Consider the following 17,515-nt stretch of genomic DNA (forward strand, 5'->3'; position numbering starts at 1 on the left):
TATATATATATATATATATATATATATATATACTTAAAAAAAAAAAAAGTTAAGAGGGCTAAAACTGGTTTTGATTTATCCTGAGCATGGCTATATAGAGCTTTTCCTAGAGTGGATGTTCACAAAAATTTCTTTGTGGAGAATAGTGAGATCTTTTTGAAGAACCAAGGAATAGTTGCTCAATTTTCAAAGATCCAAAAGTTAGAAATTAATTAAAATCAGTGATAGCATCGTAGAGTCTTAGATATAAGAAAAAAAAATCTTAGAAATCAGCTCATATAACCCCTTCTTTTAAATGATGAAACTGAGACCCAAGAGATTAAGGGACTTAACCAAGTTTACATGATTTATTAGTGGTAGATCTGGGGCTAGAATTTCTTTATCTTTCCTCACTTCCTGATTTCTTTCTTCACAACTCTGAAAGTTCTGAGTATTTCCATAATCCTTCGGTTAGGCAGGAAAGAGACATGATCCAGGATATCTGTATTTAGGAAGAACTCAGTCTCGGTTCTACTTTCCCCTCCACTCAAGATCTTCTTGGCCTTTTGATGTAAGGAGAATTACCATTTATTAAGTACTTCCCTTTTGCCAGGGTCTTTCTTATACATTATCTCATTGAATACTTATAAGAGTCTTGTGAAGTAGATCACAGCTTCTCACATTTTAATGGACATATGAATCACCTGGGGATCTTGTTAAAAGTACAGATTCTGATTTTGCAGGTCTCAGATGGGGCTCGCAATTCAACATTTCTAAAAAGCATCCAGGAAATGCCAGCTATTGGTCTGTGGACCATATATTTGTAGCAAGGATGTTGATATTATCTTCATATTATAGACCAAAAAACTGAGGCTCACAGGGATTAAATACTTGTCCAAGTTCATACAGGTGGTAAATGGTAGAATAGTTATTTGATCTAGGTCTGTCTGATTCTAAATCTCAAGGTGTGGTAAGATTAGCCAGGGAAAAATGGAAAGAGAGCTTATGTTTCAACATTTCTTAAACAGGTCACTTCTCGAGTGAGTCCAATGGCAGAGTCCAGGACCAGATCAAAAAGTTCTGGCTCCTAGCCCAGTGTTTCCTATTAGTCTACTAACTAGGATCTTTCCTTCATGCTTAGCAAACAATATTTAGAATTGGCATTTGGGTTTTCTCCATTACAGGTTTATTGCCAAACCCTGTGCACTCCATGTTGGCATCGAGGACAGTGGTCCTTTTCAGGCCCAACCCAATGCCATCCTTGAAAAGGTGTTTATATCTATTAAGGTAAGTGGGCAAAGAAAAAAAGAGGAAAATTCACTGCTCCTTAGGGCAGGGGTAGATAGAGAGCTCATCTCACTAAGTGTAAGGATGGGATGCGATGATTGTCACATTTGGGTAGTCCATATAAGGACAACTTTATTCCCTCAGGGAAAAAATACCTTTGGGCCAGGGTCCCTACATAAGTCAAGTTCACACATCTTTGAATTTTAAGCCCAGCAGCCATTTCCACCTCTTTTTCCCCAGACACACCATATCTTGTTTCTGTTTTTCCTTGCTCCAGCTTCTGCCATTGTCTAGTTGCATAATCAAGGTGGGGACAGAAGTGATAGTCTTGGCAGTTTAGGTTTTTAATATCCTTTTTTACTCAGCTTGGACTAGAGGGAGAAGACCAAACAAAGGTGTGTATAGGTGAGCAATAAATGTCCCTGATGTATGAGATAGGATTTCTTACTAAAAATGACTTTTGCATGAATTTGGAAAGATAAACATCACTTGAGCCACTGTGGTTATCACTCCTTTGCCAACAGCTAGTCAAAGGGATTTAATGAGGGGTTTGAAAAGAAAGTGGTATTCTTATTCTGGTTATATATCTACAGTATCCTGATGAGAAAAGGCTGGAGGGCCTGTCAAAGCAACTGGACTGGGATGTCCGAAAAATCCAATGCTGGTTTCGCCATCGGAGGAATCAGGACAAGCCCCCAACGCTCACTAAATTCTGTGAAAGCATGTAGGTGTGCAGAAGGAAGTGGGAAATCAGGAGGAGGGTGGGGATACATTTAGACTGAGGTTTTCTTTTTTGGAAATCGCTTCTATTGTTAGGAAACAGTCAATAGATATGAAGGGCTAACTCAATCTATCACAGGTAGGAAAGAAGAGAACCGGAAGTCTGGTCACCCTTAGTTTCTTGGATTTGTTTGCCACAAAGCTAGATGTGGGTCCATTTTTTCCCCCTTTCCTCAATAGATTGGGAGTGAATTCCTATAACTGCACTTATCTAGGTAGATATGCACACCCTTGTCCACATTGATAGAGATAGTACCAGCTCTAAATTAACATATTCATAGGAAGCATCCCTCTTCTGGGAAATATTATACTTGCTTCCACTGGGTTATTACTAATTATCCTCTAGAAACAGAGCACTGTATTAGTAATTGTCATGCAAAGAAAAACATTAGGCATTATCATTGGGGAGTCTAATATGGAAGAAAAGTTGATAGTATATACTTGCGGAAATCTATTTTAAACAGAGGCTGGCAGATGACTCTTTAGCTTTTTAGGTAATAATATCTGTCCCTATTCTGGGAACTTATCCTGTTTCTTACCAGTAGCTATCTTATCCCCAAATCTGCTATTTTGACTTCTCTAGCCTCAGACTTTCTTTTGAGTGGATATCTGTTTAACTTCTACTCTTTGCCCACCCAGGTGGAGATTCACTTTTTATTTATGTATATTCTGCTACGGAATTAGATTTCTCTGGTCGGTGAGTCTGAACTTTCTCTCATCCTCTGATTGGGTTGTCATGCCTAGATCTCTAGAGATAAAATTAAATACCTTTAGGTCTTTATATTTCCCTAAGTTTTTCTCCTCTGTGGTGCCCAGAGCCCAGGTTTATATGCTAATAGATTGTCTTCATTCTGAGGCCTGACTTTAGTAATCTCATGACTCTGCTATTTCTCCCCTAATTAATGCTAATAATAATACTAATAATTAAATCAGCATAGTAATTAATGGTTTACAAAACACTTGACAAAAATTCTGTTCTAAGGAGGATAACTGGAATCAATAACCCTTTAAAGTAGGTGAGACAGGCATTATTTATTCCCCTTTTTCAGTTAATTGTCAGAGTCAAAGAAGAATTTTGGACGTTTTGATTTCTGGTTCCATGTTTTTTTCCCTGTACTACACTGTTCTTCTCTAAATGATATAATTGTGTCTTCAAAATAGACTAAGCAAAAACTGGTAGAACTAAAATAAGAGAATGGACAAATATACAGTCATAGTTGGAAATTTTAATCAATAATTGACTAAAACACTAGACCGAAAAAATCACTAAGGATGTAAAAGATATGAACAACAGAATCAACCAATTTGACCATATTGACATTTATAGAACACTATATAACAACTGCCAAAGAATACATATAATTTTCAAGTACACATGGAACATCATCTAAGACCATGTGCTAGGCCATAAGTCTCAATAAATTTCAAAATATTGAAATCTTGCAGAATATGTTCTCTGATCATAACGGAATTAAATTAGAAATCAATAATAATAAGATATATAGAAAATATTTGGAAGTTAAAAAATTCTTCTAAATAACTTGTGGATCAAATAAGAAACCACAAGAGAAATTAGAAGATATTTCAAATTGAATGATGCTGAAAATACAGCATATCAAAATTTGTGGGATTCACCTAACGCATACTTAGAGGAAAATTTATAGCTTTAAATGCTTATATTAGAAAAGAAGGGTTTAAAGTCAGTGATCTAAGTTTTCACTTTAGGATCATCTAGAAGAGAAGAGCAAAATAAGGTAAAGGAAGGAAATAAAAAATAAGCAGAAATTAGTGAAATAGGCATTAGACAAAAAGTGGATAAAATCAATAAAGCCAAAAGTTGGTTCTTTGAAAGGTTCAATTAAAATTGATGAGCTTGAGGGGAAAAAAGAGAATATGAGTTATCAGTGGGGTAGGGTTATCACTATAAATTCTATAGACGTTGAAAGGATAATAAGACAATATTATCAACAATTTAATGGTGGTAAATTCAACGGCATAGATGAAATGGACAGACTCCTTAAAGGACATAATTTTAACCCTATTAGAAACGAGTACTCTTTGATTTTTGAACCTGGCATGGAGATCTCTCTCTTGGTTATCAAATGAAATCATTGTCTTCCAGCCCTCCTTGTTTCTTCCTATATGCCAGGTGATATTTCCTAAAACTATTCTAGAGCTCACTCTGCTCTCATTTACCTCAAAGCATAGTTTTTCTATTTATTTATTTTTAGCAGCTGGCCAGTAGTTTCTCTATTTATTACATTTTCTTGTTGTAGATGAAAAATTTAACCATTTATTGATCTTTTAGGGATCCCTAAAATCTGTCAAGGGTGATTTCTTTCCTGTCTCTCTTTTGCCCCCAGCCTAGAGAAAAGGGGATATATGGGGTAGATCTTGAAGCCAGTTGAGAGTCCTGAAGGGTGACTTGGATTATCTGTTTTCTCTTAGTCACCTTGGTTCTGGGACACCCGACAGTGCTGGCATAGCTATCCATATCAGGTAGGATCTGAGCTGTTTCAAGATGGGGGTCTTGTATGTATATAAGGTGGGGTGGGTGAGAGGACATTGCCAGTCCCAGGACAGATGACACATTTCCTTGGTATTCTTACTCTTTTTTTTTTTTTTGGTGTTTGGTCAGTATGGGGATCTGAATGTTGACCTTGGTGTTGTAACACCACACTATAACCAGCTGAGCTAACCAGCCAGCCGTTTGGTTCCTTGGTATTCTTGAGGGATTAGGGGCTGAGTCTCTTTGAGTTAGTTATATATTCAGTGTATCTATTTCTGGGGCCTCCGTAGCAGTGAAATCCAGTGAGCTTTTCTTCCAGGTTCCCCATTACATTTACCCTAATGGGGCTGGAAAGAAACGCAATTTTCTGGCACTTAATGAGGTGCTTTCTGGTTCAGGTTCCTTTTTGTATCAAGGGAAACTTGGAATCCCCTTAAGAGCATCTTGGTTCTAATCTGTGCTATAGGGATGGAAGACGGGAGGGCCTGTGTGTATTTAATCTTGTGAAAAGCACTAATTACCCAGAATTCTACACACATTGATTTGATTATGGTATAGGTATAGTATGTGTTAACCTTATCTTATCTCTTAAAGATGAGAGTTGAAGGCATGTATGTCGAGGGGCAGAGGGAAGAGGTTTAAGTCACCACACCAATTTAAAGTCTGCTAGTGATTACAGATCTTGGAAAATAATGGGGAGGAAAGATGTCTAATAACTTGGACTATTGGTCCTCCAAGACAGAACAAGTTACAGAGATGGAATGTACCTTTGACTAGGTGGTATTCTAACTACTTCTTTCTCTCTTCCAGCCTCTCTCAAGTGGGCTTTATTACTATTATATCATGGAATTGGCCTTCTATTGGTCTCTTATGTTTTCTCAGTTTACAGACATTAAAAGAAAGGTAAGGCTCCCTCAACTTCCTAATTTACTGCATCCTCCTTTCTAGCAGCTATCATAACTGCCATTTTGAGCCCTTTCCAGGCTGGGACTGCAAAAGAAGGAGAAAGTAGGTTTGGTGGGACTATTAGTTCTTTGTAATGTTCCCAGAAATGAGATGTGACTAATGATGAAGTATATTTAAGACATTCAGGACAGCCCAGGATGGGAACAGTTAACCAACTAAGAAGCATACTCTTTTCCTTCTTATTCTCCAAGGTTCTTACATGTCTAAATTTCAAGAAAACTAGTCAAAACTTGAGGATATCAAGGCCTGATTCAGAAAAAGACCTAATTACGAAAAGCTGTGTCTGGCTTTTGCATGGTATCAAGGACCTTTGTTCTCTCTTTCTTTTTTCTTTTTTTTCTCTTTCCTTTTTGGTTACCCCACTTACTCAAAAGACTGTCAACTGGAGGGGGTTTTAGATGATTTAGTTTATTCTTTTCCTCTGGGTTGACTGCTCATATAGTGATAGAATTGGAAATGACTTAAGTTTTATATAACCAGACAGAAAAGGAAGAATCTTCATCTTTTCATTGGCATCCACTTGACATAATGTGGTCAGCAGTGCTAACCCTAATCTGTCACTAACTCATGATTATCTTTGGTGAGGAAAACCAAGGTTGACGTTTATGGAAATGGATTGTAACTAATCTGGATTGTTACAGTGTTGTCTCCCACAGAAACTTGATACTCAGTTCTGATGCCTTTCACTCTCCTATGGTCAGAAGGCACAGGTGGTCTTATTAAAATTTTATTTTAATATGTGACACATATTTTAAAAGTTTGAAATACATGTATAAGTTTTAAAACATAATAGACTATATACTTTTTTTTTTTTTTTTTTTTTTTTTTTGCCTTTTTCGTGACCGGCACTCAGCCAGTGAGTGTACCGGCCATTCCTATATAGGATCCGAACCTGCCGCGGGAGCGTCACTGCGCTCCCAGCGCTGCACTCTCCCGAGTGCGCCACGGGCTCGGCCCTGGACTATATACTTATGAATCCATCACACAACTCAAGAACTAGAACATCACTAATACCATTTTATCTATGTGAAGAACACAGAATTTCATCCTTATTTCTCTTAACCCAAATTCACCCTCCTCCACATTCTGTCCCTCACTGAGCTGGCAAGTGTTGAATAGATGTGTCAGGTTTTTGGAGATTTCTCCAGGTCCAACCTTGGCATTTGAACCAAAGAGGAAATTAGAGCCTTCAATCTGAAAGCAGGCAGTGCTTGCAGTAAGATGGTTTAGCTAATATGCATTTCTCTGAAACTTTTTGAGAGAGTTTAGCTTTGCCATAAACTTCTCCTTTCTGTTCGGTCCCTTTGGTTGAAATTTCTTTCAAGAAAGCATATGAGTCTTAGAATCTCAGGGAAATCTAAGGCTTGTATGTCCCACTGCCACATGGTAAATTATTTCCAAGTATCAGCTCAGCATCCACGCACTACATATTCTGCAATTACCAAAGAAAGTTGCTCTATTCTGTACTTCGAGCTATGTTAACATAGACTAGAGGTCAGTTACTGAGGTAGAGTCCGTTGGGTTAAATGCTAGGCAGCTCCTAAGGGAAAGTCTAAGCAGAATAGAACCTATAAGCATTGGGGTAAGATCCTCAGAAAATAATGCAGGACATTGGATTGGCTAGCATTTCCATGGTCTTGCCTTTACCTGACTCATCTATTTCTATTTTTTTCTAGGACTTCCTGATCATGTTTGTGCATCACTTGGCTACCATTGGGCTTATCACCTTCTCCTACATCAACAACATGGTTCGGGTGGGAACTCTGGTCATGTGTCTACATGATGCCTCAGACTTCTTGCTGGAGGTGAGAACCTATCACCTCTTTCCTCATCATTCCTCTTTTTCTCTCCTTTTCTTTCTATGTGAGAACTGACTTTTTCCCCAAATAAAATTCTTATCTTCCTTTCTCCAGGCAGCCAAGCTGGCCAATTATGCCAAGTATCAGCGGCTCTGTGACACTCTTTTTGTGATCTTCAGTGCTGTTTTTGTGGTCACTCGGCTAGGAATCTATCCATTCTGGTGAGTACTAGGGCTGTGTAGCTGTGGTAGGTAGATATGTAGATAATGATACTTTTTTGTCAATTCAGTTTTTCTACTTTATCCTATTCTGTTTTTACTGTAAAATACCAACAACCCTATTTCCCTGCTTTTTCCTTAGCCTAAGATGATCCTTTATGGATTCTCACAGAACCTCAGCTGCCTTACACAATATTTCTAGCAAAGTGTGATCCAGACTCAGTGTCCAACTCACTTGGCTTCTGGCTTTCCTGACTCTCTCTGAGAAACAATCCCCATTTTATGCCTAAGTAATTCCTTTGCCTGCTTTTTCACTGCTAACAAAATTCTCAGGCTCTTCTTGCTTGTATTTATGCTCTATACCCTCTTCCCTACCTTGACCAACACACACCACCCCCCCTTTCACTTTTACACTCACTACTTTATGGTACAAAGTCAGTGACCTTGTGGGTTGGAGATTTTGCTTAGTCTGAGGGAATCAGCTACCTACTGTCCTATATGTTCCTGAGGATCTGAGTTATTCCTAAGATTATAGTCCTACTGCTTTCCCAATTTTGTGAAATTCTGCGTATTTGAAGTGATTAACAATGTGACTTACTCCATCAGTTCCTAAGATTTATATCTCTTTCCCTCTCCCTAAAGATAGAAAACTCCATAGGCTCCTCCCTTTCTTAATACTTTTCTCACTTTGGATGAATGTCCCTGGAACATCAACTGATATATGGGGAGGAAACACACAGGGCTCTGCATCTCAGGGAACTCAGCTTTATCCCTCTCTGCCCAGCTCTGACTCTAGAATCTGACTGTTGGCCTCCCTCTTTTAGGATTCTGAACACGACCCTCTTTGAGAGTTGGGAGATGATTGGGCCCTATCCTTCCTGGTGGCTCTTCAATGGCCTTCTCCTGATCCTACAGGTTCTGCATGTCATCTGGTCCTACCTAATTGCACGAATTGCTTTCAAAGCCTTGATCCGGGGAAAGGTGAGCATAAAAGATGTCTTCTTTCTTTGGGATGTGTGGGAAGATGGACTCAAGAGATCTTCTCTTTCCTTCTAGCCTGGTGAGTCCTATCTACACAGGTAGGCCAAACAAAAAGCTTAGGGCTTCAGAATTTTTTGCCTTTTCTACAGGTATGAGTGTTTAGCCTTTGAAGATGTGACTTAAAGGTAAGAGCAAGGATCTACCTTCTTCCTGTCCCTTAAGAATAGCTTTTGTTGGTTAGAATGTGGTGTTATAATATCAAGGTTAAGGGTTAAGATCCCCATACTGGCCACCTACCAAAAAAAAAAGAATGTCTTTTGTTAAAGAATGAGTAGGGTTAAGAGTTTTAGAGATGGCCTCAACCATTTCCTACCCCTTACCTGCCTCCTTCAGTGGATTTCATATTTTTGTTTTTAGTGTGGGAGGCTTTTTTCAAAGGAAATCATGTGCAGAACTCCAAGATATAAACTGTTTAAAAGTAGATTGTTAGGTTGCCTAGGAGTGGTATAGTAGCTCACAAGCCACGCCAAAATGACCATGCTCTGATATTCAAGATTCAGTTTATATAGGGAACTAAGTACCCGCCTCACCCCACTGTTCTTATGAGGCAAGGGTCCTAAGTGAATGAGTATTTAGTGTTTTCAATATCCATCTTATGACAATAGCCCAAAAACACAAAGAAAGGTGCCATTTAATGATAGAACTCATAAATGAATTTTGCAAGTTCTGAACCAGTCAGACTGTGATTGGCCCAAGAGCTAGGGATTTCAGCCTTCATTAATACAAAATCCCAGGTGGGAAGGGCTCTGCTAGAGAGGAGGTACTGACTCTAGGACACACATGGAATGTAACCTAGGTATTTATGCTCTCTTATGTCATTGTTCCTTATGGCTACAGTTGATTTCAGAACTTGCTGAATGTGCCTATCTTGCTGTAGTTACTGGACATCTCTGTTCTCCTCTGCTTTTCTTTCCTGACCAGGTGACCTATCCAAGAAGGATTAGACCCAGACTCTGTACTCTTCATTCTTTTCTCACCTCCTTCCTTTTTTCTATGCCTGGCGGGAGCTGGACAGTTTCATCTCTTGCATGTAAGTCTATCCGTGCTTCTAGTATTCAGTGAAGCATGTCTGTGTGAATGTATTTCTCTTCCTTCCTGCTCTCCTTTCTGTTCCCCTATGCTTGTCTCAGAGCATGCCCTCTCCTCTGACTTTGTGCGGCTGTTGTTGAGTGGAGCTGAAGTTGCTACATTCTTTTCTTAAATTGAAGCAAAAGTTGAATCTATTCTCTTTTTTAGTTTTTTTTCTTTTTGAGCTTCCCTTTACCTCAAATTTAAAGATACCCTGGCATTTGGTGGAAATTTGCTAAAGATCAGGTAATCAATTAGTCATCTGGGTTCAGAGATTGACGACTATAATAAACTATAGAATTACAGAGCTATACCCATGTCCTTGGCAACAGCAATTGTATATTTGTTCCCTTCTACTCCTTTCTCTCCTTTCCTTTTTTTTTTTTTTTTTTTTGGCAACACATATTTATTATCTTCAAGTTCTGGAGGTCAGAAGTCTGACACAGGTCTCAATGGGTTTCTCTTCTTTATGGTCCATGGTAGAGAATTTGAAATACTTTACTTGATAATGCTGGATAGTTTAGATTGGAAGATACTGCTGTAATCCAAACTCTTCATTTGAAAACACAAAACAGGGGCTGGCCAGTTAGCTCAGTTGGTTAGAATGTGGTGCTGGTAACACCAAGGTCCAGGTTCAATCCCTGTACTGGCCAGCTGCCCCTCCCCCCCAAAAAAAAAGAAAAGAAGAAAAAAATACAAAACAAAAAAGCTCAGATTGAAAGGTAAAGATTCTCAGATGGTAGCATGATTAGGACTAGGATTCGCTTCTCACTGACTGCCAATCCATTTTTGTTTTCACCATACTGTGTATCTTGGGGATGCTGAAGTGTTCCAAAAGTTGATCTTGCTATTGGCAAAAGGGGAGAAGAGTCAGAAATGATCTCATAGGATAGTGATAGTTGATCAGTAAACTACTAAAAAAGGCCTGTTATGGATCAGCTTTGGTGGATAACCAATATGAATAAATGCAGTGTCCACAACCACCAGAAAATAGAAGCACTGATGACAGTCATGTTTTGTTTGTGTTGGCCTTCCCTGTTCTCTGAGGTAGAAGAGGAGAAAGGCTGTCTGGAGTTCCACCCAAAACCTAAACCAGGTCTCAGTGAATAATGTCACTTCTCTTAGGCTGGTCCTCAAAAGTATACCCCTCTACCAAAGCAGCTTCTACTTCATAGAGATCAGAATCAGATATGACAAGAAAGAATACCAGAAAGCAGGCAAAGGCTATTCACAACAGTAGCCATGGTCCCGATAATACTTTGAGTCAGGTATCACAGAAAGTAGACCAGATTGGGAACAGTGCCCAGACATCGGCTCTGTGAGCTTTGTCTGTTTTATGATTCTCTCCAGAAAAGTTCTGTCCTTACTTTTCTGCCTTTGGTCCCATCCCACCCAGGTGTCTAAGGATGACCGCAGTGATGTGGAGAGCAGCTCAGAGGAAGAAGATGTGACCACCTACACAAAAAGCCCCTGTGGCAGCAGCTCCAGCAATGGTGCCAATCAGGTGAATGGTCACATTGGAGGCAGCTACTGGGCTGAAGAGTAAGGTGGTTGGTATGGGGACTTCAGCACACATGAACTTACAGGGCCACTGGCAACCTACTCCTCTTGGGCCTCCCCACATCTACACTTCTGTGTCTAGCGGGACTGCAAGGCACTGAGGAAAATGAAAGAAGCAAGTAGTTTCACTTTTTAAAAAACTCTGCCATTTTGTATTTAATAGCCTCCTGGTCCTTTCTGTAATGTTATTTGCTCTCTGTGTGTTTTTGTGTGTGTGTGCTTGTGCGTGTGCATTTGTGCACTTGCATGAGTTTCATTGCCAGTTTGGGACACAAGTCTGGACTGGGGCCACTAGGCCTTGCCTGGTCCCTTCAAACTCACCTCAGATCCCAGATTTGGCTTCATCTTGAGTTATGCTGGCTCCGGACTATCCCCTCCCTGGTTGCCCATGGCTCTCAAGGCTCTAAATCCCTGGACCATCTGAATGAAGCAGCCAAGTTCAGTTCCAGGTTTCTGCACTATTCTTTTGGAGCTGGAATATTTCACATGATGAAGTTGTATAAAAATAAAGAACTATGAATAGATGGCCAGGATTGCTGTGGCCCCTATCTAGGTCCCTTTCCTACCACCTGATAATGATAGGGACAGCTGTTGATACCCTGCTCTTTACTCAATGGTACGCAGGGATGGGGGGTGGGAGAGGGTGCGCTGAGGGCTGGAGGAGAACAGCCACTGGGTGAGCTGTTAATGGTTTTATACTATTGTTTACTCTTCTGTGATTAAAAGTTCTTCAACCTCCTCTACTGTCTCAACCTTGTTAGTGACTCTAGCCCTAATTTCCTGAATCCATAAGCCGATTAGATTTTTCAGTTCTAATTTAAGATGCCCTGGACACCAAATTTTTCCTCTCTGTGCATGCTGGGAAGGAGTCGGTCTGGATGCTTTACTTTTTAAGAAAAAGTAAACACATTTAGTGGGTCACAAGAACAATACTGAGCTGACAAAAGCATGTATATAGCAAAACCAATAAAGGCTTTAGTTGAAAAACTAAGACATCTTTAGTTAGATGTCTGTATTTACCATTTTATTCAATTCAGAGATTGCCAATTAACATTTTAAGGTTGTGATAAATGAGTCTGAACAGCTGTTTTCTCTTTTAGTTCTGTTTTCCTTTAGCCCACGGAGAAGCGGTCATCCTAATACAGATTTTTCTCTAGTTGAGGTCTTGGTAAAATTACCAAATATAGTATTCATCTCCCAGAATAATTTTCCATTTAGTGAATATTCAGATTATCAGAATACTTCTAGGAGCTCTTGTGTACATTAAGACATATAGAGAACTTCATGTCTGGGAGATGTATGAAAATTGAGAGAAATGGGTTATTGTTCTAAGAAGCAGATACTCATTTGATGTTCATTGACATTATAGGGATATTGACCCGACCAAACCTACCGTTCTGAGAGACTGGATTTTAAAAAAACTTACTGTGGGGCATGGGAAAATTAAGTTCTAAGTAGGCATTTGGTCAGAGCTAATCAGGAAGACTAAAAGTCAGGTCTTAAATTTAGTACCTCAACTTGCATTACTGAAGATTAGTCATTGTGAAATACAAATGTGAAAATGCTTTTGAAAGTCTGAGGAGATAAGTATTTTGCCTTTTGAAATCTGAAAAATTGCTTTGTTAATACAATTGGGGTTGGTAGGTCCAGTTAATCTGACAAAAGATGTAACCAAGTTGTATAATAATAGCTAATACACTCATTACATGCCAGGCACTGTATTAAATCGTTACATATGATAAAGACGAGACAGAGAGGTTAACTTGCGTAAGATCAAACAGCTACTAAGGAGTCAAACCCATTGTCTCTATTCTTAACCGCTATACTCTTTATACTATACCTTCTATATTAACCACTATATCTATACTACCAGTTCCCAAGATTTCATAATTAAGAATAGATGCTGAAGAAACACTTAGCCAAAGGCACAGACTGATCAGCTTGCCTTGGATGAGTGAATTGAGATGAGGATCAATTATAGGAAAAGGATCTTGTTCTGAGAAAGAACTGTGTGCATAAGGTTGCAGTGGGGGTGAGAGATAGGGTCCTAGGGTATCTGAATACAGAGCTAAAAAATATAGGGTTATTGGTGCAGCAAGACTGTCATAAAGCTGGTTTTGTGGATGACCTGCAAAGATATGATGCCTGAGAGGAAGGACCCAAATTAATGTAGAGTAGGTTGGGCAAGACTCATATCATCCCTACCAGAGAACTAGGAATATTTGTAAGAGAAAGTAAGGCATTACCCCTCTTCTGTTGACTATAAAAGGGCTCTAACTTTATTATTTATTGAAAAACAAGTTATGTTTATATAGTATTTTACTGCTTAGAAAGTAATTTCACATACATCAATAACTGAATTTCAAAATACTTCTGTGAGTACATCTACACAATGGAATACTACTCAGCTATAAAAACGAATGAAATACTGCCATTTGCAACAACATGGATGGACCTTGAGAGAATTATATTAAGTGAAACAAGTCAGGCACAGAAAGAGAAATACCACATGTTCTCACTTATTGGTGGGAGCTAAAAATTAATATATAAATGCACACGCACACGCACACGCACACACACAAAACCGGGGCGGGGGGAGAAGATATAACAACCACAATTACTTGAAGTTGATACGACAAGCAAACAGAAAGGACATTGTTGGGGGGGGGAGGGAGAAGGGAGGGAAGTTTTGGTGATGGGGAGCAATAATCAGCCACAATGTATATCGACAAAATAAAATTAAAAAAAAAAAAAAACTTCTGTGAAAGTAGGGATTTTTATCTCCATTTTCATAAAGGAGTGTTGTGATTATCTATTACTATGTAATAAACCACCCTAATACAGAGTGGCTTAAAAGGAAAATTGGGGGTTTTTCTTTTGGTGACTGGCTGGTACAAGGATCCAAACCCATGACTTTGGTGTTATAAGGCTGCGCTCTTTAAAAAGACAATTTACTATGATTTCTCATGATTTGATTGGTTGGTTGAGCTCAGTTGGAGGTATCTCATGTGGTTGCAGATGAGAGCTGGGATTGGAGTCATTTGATGATTTACTTTCCTTGCTATCAGTTTGATGCCCTAGGAGCTCATTTGGGACTGTCAACCAAAGTGCCTACACATGGCCTCTCCATTGCCTTGGGCTTTGCATGGGTGGCTAGGTTCCAAGAGGCAGGAGGCAGAAGATGCTAAGCCATTTAAGAGTGTTGTCTAGAACTGGCACACATCACTTCCAGTGTATTATAATGATCGAAGTAGTGACAGTAACCACCCAGATTCAAGGGGGTGGTGAAATAGACTACCTTTTGATGGGGGAGAGGCAAGGTCACTGAAGAAGAGCATTTAGAATGGGAGATATTGTTGCAGCCATCTTTGAAAAATTCAATCTGCCACAATAAGGAAACCAAATCTCAGAAATTGTTGAAAAAACACAAACATATTAGATTGTCCATCATGTATCGTGTGCTTTCACATTATTCTAATCCTAAAGGTAATCATATGAAAGTTAGTGGATGAGAGTACTGTGAATTTAAACCAAGTTCTTCAGACTTTAGATCCGGTATTCATGCAGGGAGATGTTTCAGTTTAGTAACATTTATTAAGTGCCCACTTTATGATAGGCACTATGAACAAGATCTGGTTTCCATGCTCAAAGGGCTCTTACTCTAGTATGAAAAAAAAATGCAATGAGAACTCTTCTGAATTGTTCTTGGCAAGGTGGAAGAAAACTTGAAAGTGGAGCTGGGCTGTTAAACATGAATAGTTTTGCCAGGCAGACAAGGAATGGAAGGGTATTATGTTTAGAAGAGATGTGAGAGTATATGAAAGATCAGTTCTGACTTAATGCAGACTAAAATAAACTGAGACAAACATCTAGAAATAGTGGGAAAGTATTGTGTGTGTGTGTGTGTTTAATGCATATCTGAGCTTCCAAGAAAGAGACACAGAAGACACAAAGGAATTGAAACCTACAGCAGACAGCAAAACAGCCAATGCAGTTACTAGGGGGATAAGGGAAATATAACTTAAGGATTTGGGCTTTAATACTTGGGGTTTAAGACAAGAGTCGAGACTGGCTCCATGCAGGAAGCTGGAACCCTGAAAGAACAATAGGCTTAGTGAAATAGAGGAAACAAAAAACTCACTCAGTTGGCAAAAGGAGAAAGCAAGGAAGTTTGAATGTTGGGGCTTGTAGGATCAGGAGACTCTTAAGAGTTCTAAACTCTTGGCCCACACCTTATGTGAATTTGAGAACCTAAATGTACACTTCTTATGTGGTCTAGGAAACATTACCACCTCCTAGCCCATCCCCAGGTAAGAACTTGAATAAAAATTGGTCTCAGATCAATTATCCATGGGATTGCTCTAGAGAGACAATGTGCATAATGCAGACTACATGGAACTCTTATACACTGCCCCCCCCCAGAGCTCCAAAAGATTCTCTCAGTCAAACCTGCAACATATATAACTAAGTACTAGTATCCAGAATATATAAGGAACTGACTGTTAATTTGAAAAAAAAAAAAAAAAAAAGATGGCAACCTAGTAGAAAGATAAAGTGGGTGGCAGGGAGGGAGAAAAGGCAATTCCCAGAGGGCGAATATACTAACAGCCATTAAATCAATAAAAAGGTGCTCAACCTTACTGGGAATCAATGATACATAAATTAAAATTAGTAGAACCCATTTCATACCAATAGAATAGGGAAATGTGGGTGAGAGTGAAATTGACATAACTTCTTTAGAAAAGCAACTAGTAAAGCTGAATATTAGTAATAATTCCTCTTTGGGAGTAATTTGCACATGGGCCCAAGAAAATCTACAAAGATAATCATTGCATTGCTATTTATTTATAAGAGGGAAAAAGTGGAACAATATAATGATCGTTCACTAGGGGAACAGAATAAATTGATCTGCCCATTCAGTGGGATATTATGCAGCAATTAAAATGAATGAACTAAGTTTTCCTGTCAATATGGATATATTCGTCTGGGTTCTCCAGAGAAACAACCAATAGGATATATAGAGAGAAAAGAGAGAAAGAGACTTATTTAAGGAACTGGCTTATGAAGTTATGGAGGCTGAGAAGTGCCAGGGTCTGCAGTTGGTGAGCTGGAGACCAAGGAGAGCCAGTGGTATAAGTTCCAGTATGAGTCCAAGTCACAAGACAGAAGACCCATGTCCAGTTGTAGCTCAAAAATGATCTCTTAATCAGCCTTTTTGTTCTATTCAAGCCTTCAATTGATTGGATGAGGCCCATCTACATCTGCTTTACTTGGGTCTATTTATTCAAATGTTAATCTCATCAGAAACACCCTTATACACATACCCAGAAAAATGTTTTACCAAATGTCTGACCCAGTCAAGTTGACATATAAAATTAACCAAAACAATGTATAAATATCAAAAACAACGTTGAGTGAAAAAGGCAGGTTGCAAAAGAATATGTCCCATTTGGTGCAATTAACATTACTTTTTAACCCGAAAATAATAACAAGGGTATTTCTATAGTAAAAGTACAGAAACACCCACACAACTTAAGAATGAATAGTGTTTGTCCTTGGGGAGGGAGAATGTGATATTTTATTTTTGGTGCTCTTCAATACTAGAATAATTCATTTCAATTTTTTTTTTTTTTTTTAAAGATGACCGGTAAGGGGATCTTAACCCTTGACTTGGTGTTGTCAGCACCACGCTCACCCAGTGAGCTAACCAGCCATCCCTATATGGGATCTGAACCCGGGGCCTTGGTGTTATCAGCCCCACACTCTCCCAAGTGAGCCACGGGCTGGCCCTCATTTCAATTTTTTTAAAAATTATAAACAAATATGTGGCATTTGGGGATAACTGTAATCTGTTGGAGCTGGACCAAAGTAGGAGGAGATAAGAATAGGAAGGCGGCTTGGGGCCAGATTGGGAAGAACCTTGACTATCATACTAAAGAGCTGAATTTTAGCTGGTAGGTCATGGAAGCCCCCAAAGGTTTTGAGCAGCAAAATGAGTTCTAAAAGCAGTAATGGAGAAGGTTATCCTAGGACTTGAAACTAGACCTTAGAGAGTTATGGCAAATGGCTTATAAATAAGTAGCCTATGAATTGACTCCTGGAAATTCCAGAGGTATGAGAATAAATTAATACATGGTAAGGTTATCTGTATCATCACATCAGCCATCTGCATGTAGTCATGCTTTTTCTTCTTGTTCAGTAAGGTGTCTTATAGGGCAGTCTCACGAAGAAGAGATAGCCACAAGCCCCAGGTCTGTTTTTTAAAAAAGCAGATTTGGGATCTGCTTTCACTCAAACGACTGCTCTAT

The 17,515-nt window shown here is 39.1% G+C and overlaps 1 protein-coding gene and 1 non-coding gene across 5 annotated transcripts in view; both read left to right on the forward strand.

Moving 5' to 3' along the window:
• The window catches only part of CERS5 (ceramide synthase 5), a 28,712-nt gene extending 16,766 nt beyond the window's left edge, over positions 1-11,946 (forward strand). Inside the window, exons 2-12 of one of the 4 annotated variants that reach the window (XM_063075322.1) lie at positions 1,164-1,266; positions 1,860-1,990; positions 2,686-2,743; positions 4,495-4,545; positions 5,366-5,458; positions 7,198-7,326; positions 7,435-7,541; positions 8,363-8,519; position 8,789; positions 9,587-9,609; positions 11,044-11,946. In XM_063075322.1, the coding sequence (XP_062931392.1) occupies positions 1,164-1,266; positions 1,860-1,990; positions 2,686-2,743; positions 4,495-4,545; positions 5,366-5,458; positions 7,198-7,326; positions 7,435-7,541; positions 8,363-8,519; position 8,789; positions 9,587-9,609; positions 11,044-11,193 (1,003 nt within the window). In that variant the 3' untranslated portion in view covers positions 11,194-11,946. Of the gene's footprint in view, positions 1-1,163; positions 1,267-1,859; positions 1,991-2,685; positions 2,744-4,494; positions 4,546-5,365; positions 5,459-7,197; positions 7,327-7,434; positions 7,542-8,362; positions 8,520-8,788; positions 8,790-9,500; positions 9,610-11,043 lie in introns of all 4 variants that reach the window. The other 3 variants (XM_063075320.1, XM_063075319.1, XM_063075321.1) reach the window with 3 other exon arrangements.
• On the forward strand, positions 10,228-10,300 carry TRNAT-GGU (transfer RNA threonine (anticodon GGU)). The gene has a single exon. It is a non-coding gene; the product is annotated as a tRNA-Thr (tRNA).
• Positions 11,947-17,515: the final 5,569 nt, after the last annotated feature.

The sequence above is a fragment of the Cynocephalus volans genome, chromosome 12 (assembly GCF_027409185.1).
Source record: "Cynocephalus volans isolate mCynVol1 chromosome 12, mCynVol1.pri, whole genome shotgun sequence".
NCBI classification, from domain to species: domain Eukaryota; kingdom Metazoa; phylum Chordata; class Mammalia; order Dermoptera; family Cynocephalidae; genus Cynocephalus; species Cynocephalus volans.